Source organism: Plasmodium gaboni, chromosome 8, assembly GCF_001602025.1.
Source record: "Plasmodium gaboni strain SY75 chromosome 8, whole genome shotgun sequence".
NCBI lineage: Eukaryota > Apicomplexa > Aconoidasida > Haemosporida > Plasmodiidae > Plasmodium > Plasmodium gaboni.
This window is the reverse complement of record NC_031488.1, coordinates 106,182-110,605: the sequence shown is the minus strand read 5'-3', so window position 1 is coordinate 110,605 and position 4,424 is coordinate 106,182. Positions and strand designations below refer to the sequence as shown.

The 4,424-nt window shown below is 25.7% G+C and overlaps 1 protein-coding gene across 1 annotated transcript; it reads right to left on the bottom strand.

Moving 5' to 3' along the window:
- Positions 1-724: 724 nt before the first annotated feature.
- Positions 725-4,210, bottom strand: PGSY75_0803400 (putative DNA repair protein RAD54; the record flags this gene model as incomplete). The annotated part of the gene is made up of 1 exon (XM_018785172.1): positions 725-4,210. One exon carries the CDS (start codon positions 4,208-4,210, stop codon positions 725-727), a length of 3,486 nt encoding a protein of 1,161 aa, XP_018642139.1.
- Between the last annotated feature and the right edge of the window lie 214 nt (positions 4,211-4,424).

The following is a 4,424-nucleotide window of genomic DNA, read 5'->3' as shown; positions in this document are numbered from 1 at the left end:
AAAAAAAAAAAAAAAATTTTGTGTTTATAATTTAAAAGCTTGTGGTACTTTTGTTCTTACTTTTTATATGTGTGATTTTTTTTTTTGAAAAGATCTTGTATGAGATGGTTCCTAGTTTTGTGCTAAGTTATTGCTGTTATATATATATATATATATATATATATATATATATATATATATATATATTTATATATTTATATATTTGATTTTTATTTTTTTGTAAAGAGGGTTAGTTAATGTTTTAAAAAGCATCAATATAAATGTAATGTTTATATTTACATATTTATTATATTTCTATATATATATATATATTTTTTTTTTTTTTTTTTTTTCCCTTTATTACTTCTTGTGCAACAATGACGTGGTGGTGTACACACATGTACCTTTATTATATTTCTATATATATATATATATATTTTTATATATTTTTTTATATATTTTTTTTTATTTTATTTTTTTTTATTTTATTTTTTTTTATTTTATTTATTATTTTTTTTTTTTTCTATATAATGCATGGGAAATTAAATATTTCGCACAAATTTTCTACTTCATTCGGGGCTTGTTTCTATCATTTAAAAAAATAAAATAAAATGTTTACACATATATATTTATATTTATCTATGCTATTATTTTTTTTTTTTTATTTTATTTTTTATGTTGGCCTCATATATATAATATACTTATATATATATATATATTTTGCACATGTTTTGTTTTTGTTGTTCTATATAAAATAGGAACTATCTGTACTTACATTTTCTGCAGATATTTCTTCTATATCCTCTGACATAGATAAACTGTCCTTTGAATCTTCATCTTGAGAAAGAAGTTCAACTAAACTTCTGTGGCTCATATTTCTTGTAATTCTTTTAGATGGTTCATCCTTACTATTTTTGATTTTCTCATCGTTTTTATTTTTATTGTGAGGATTATTATTATAATTTGTTTCGTCCTCTTTCTTCATATTATTATTATTATTATCACCATTGGTTGTATTATCACCACCATTAGTGTTATTATTACTGTTGCTCTTTTCCCCCTTTAAACAACCAACCTTCTCCTTGTCATCGTCACTTAAGGGCTCCCTCTTTTTATTCATTAATTCATCCTCTCTCTTTTTCCTTTCCCTTTGATATTGAACCAATTCGTTCAACTTCTTTCGACACGCATCATTGGGTTCGTCTTCATCACTTTCAATAATATGCTCAATCTTTTTATTTTTTACCTTATCCAATCCTGAATGGATAGGAACTTCCTTCACATCATCATCATCAACAAACTCATCTTCTTCGTCGTTATCTTCCTCATCATCATCATCATCAAATTCATCTTCTTCGTCATTATCCTCCTCGTCACCATCAAATTCATCCTCTTCATCCTCTTCATCCTCTTCATCCTCTTCATCGTCTTCTTCTCTTTTACAATTTTTATGTGCCTTCCCCTTTTTCTCATCTTGGGCCTCTAATTTCATCCGTTGCATGCTCTTCTCATTTACCTGATTCTCCCCCTTCTCCCGCATTTTAGCTTGCTCCGACTTTTGCTTGATCAAATCATCTCTATATTCTATTTTACAGCTCATGGTGAAGGTAACAAAATCGTGGGTAAGTTTTTGAAGAAGCGGCATACTATTCATATCATTTTTCTTATATTCTTCAGCATCCTTTACTGCTTTTATTAAAATATTATCAGGAACAGTGTCTATATTTTGATGGTGTGCCCAAGTATTAACATCGTCTTCTTCGAAGTCTTCTAGCTGTTCAGCAAAATGTTCACCACCATCAACATAATTTTTATCATCATCACTTTTGTTATTACTACCACTAATATTGTTACTATTAATATTAGTGTCGTTCTTAGCTTTTGTCTTATTCCTATTAATCGGATCAACCTCAGAAGATGATCTATGAATGCTAGGAAACGGCCCATTAAAATTACAGCGGTTACATTCAATATTATCATGAGTCTCTGATACAGTATTCATTTTATAATTAAATAATTTCTTCACATTTTCATCAGACATTTGGTCTTTTGACAAGTTTGTTGTTGTTACTATCATATTAGATAAACCATCTTTACTTATCTGTCTTTGATACACTTTTTCATCTATAGTACCTGTGCAAAAAAGACGATAAATATAACAAATTTTTTTCTGACCTTCTCTCCAAACTCTTGCTAAAGCTTGTTTATCATTAGCTGGATTCCAATCAGGATCTAATAAAATTAAACGATTTGAACTTATCAAATTTATACCACATCCTCCTGATTTAGATGATAAAAGAAATATAAATATATCAGCACTATGTGTAAAATCATTTATTACTTTATGTCTCTTTTTTATATTTATTCCTCCATCTAAACGTACAAATTTATACATATTTTCTTTACATAATATTTCCATATAATCTAATGTCTGAGTATAATTACTTACTATCACTACCTTATCATTAGTATTTTGTTTTATATTTTTTAATAAAAAATGTAATAATAAAAATTTACAAGAAAAATTATAATACGATCTATATATATCTCTTTTACATTCTTCAATAATTCTTTTTACAGGCTTGTTATAATCTAATTCAACTTGTTTTCTTTTATTTCCTATATATCCAGAGACGTCATTCGAATTACCCTTACTACCACATCTTACATTTGTATTATTATCATTATTATTATTATTGTTCATATTAACCATACTATTCATATCAATCATACTATTCATATTATTATTATTATTATTTTGTGATATACTCTTATCAACTTTTAATACACAACCACGCTTAACTTCTCCCTTGCTAACTCTATTCGACAACTTCATATTCGTCTGCATTTCAAGAACCACATCCTCTATCATTTTTGACAACGTTATTTGTCCTATTTCCTTTATATCATTCGCATTCAATAACAATGGGTGGTTACATATTTTTTCAAGTTTCTTTATATTTATTAATACATTCACTTTATTATTCGTATTATCATTCTTTAATATTTTTTTATCCTTCAAGAATAATACATATAAAGCTTCCTGAATAGGGCTTAACTTAATAAATATATTGATCAGATATTTGACGGGTAATACTTTAGATAATAAATTATTTGTTCTTCTTAATATAAATTTATTTGTAATATTAGATAATTCAGTTAAACGTTCAGATGCTATTTCTTGCTCCTTTTCTGTAGCATCCTTTTCTCTACCTATCAATATAGGATTAGCAAATTTTTTTCTGAACAAATTTATATCGTCAAATAAATCAGGATTACATAATGATATTAAAGCATAGAATTCTCCTAAATCATTTTGTATAGGAGTTCCTGATAATAATAATCTTTTTTTTGCACTCAGATTATAAATACTTGTATATGTTTTGGTTTTATCATTCTTTAAACGATGTGCTTCATCACATATTATCATATCTATAGATGATTTATCTAAAAATTCATTATTTATACGAAAACATTCATAAGAACATATCAAAACAGTAGATTGGATGTCATATTTAAAACCTTCTAATTTACTAACAATCTTCTCTTTTGCATTATCATTTACACATGTTACATTACATCTATTTGGAATCCATTTATTTATTTCATCATTCCAATTGTTTATTAAACTAGCTGGACATAAAATTAAACATCGACGTACAGCCGACTTTTTATGAAATCCTTGTTTTAATAAGGTATATAAAACAGTTATACTCTGTAATGTTTTACCAAGACCCATATCATCAGCTAATATACATCCACTTATTTTATCATCCTTTATATTCATTAAGCACTCAAAAACAAATTGAACACCTTCTCTTTGATGTTCTCTTAAATATTGAGCTAATATAGGATCAACTTCAATCTTATCATTTTCATCTTCATATAAAATTAACGGTTCATGCTTTTTAATAACTTCTTCTATCTTTCCTTGTTCTTCTGTTTCATCAGATCTTCTAGGAATGGAATTCTTCATCAAATTTATCCAACCAGTCTTTCTCACCTTTACACCTAATGTCTTCTTCAAATATAATGTCTTGTCACTTACAAAACCAGGTAAGGGATTCTTAAAAGGATGAAATAATGTTGTCTTTTCATTCTTACCTATACTTAATATTGGTAATAAAGTTGCTCGCACTAACGTTATGCTAGTCCGCTCTCCATTTACATTTTCATTCTCATCATATTCCTCGTCTCTGCTTCTTTTGACGTTCCCATTATATTTTCTCATTATTCAATTTTTAATAAAAAAAAAAAAAAAAAAAAAAAAAAAAAAAAAAAAAAAAAAAAAATTAATAATCAACTAATTGTATATATTTATTTTGTATACATATAAAATATTATTATATTATTTTATTTTTATTTTTTTTTTTTTTTTTTTTTTTTTAATTTTTAAAAATTGTAATTTTTGATATAATAATAATTTTTCCATTTTTTTATTTTAT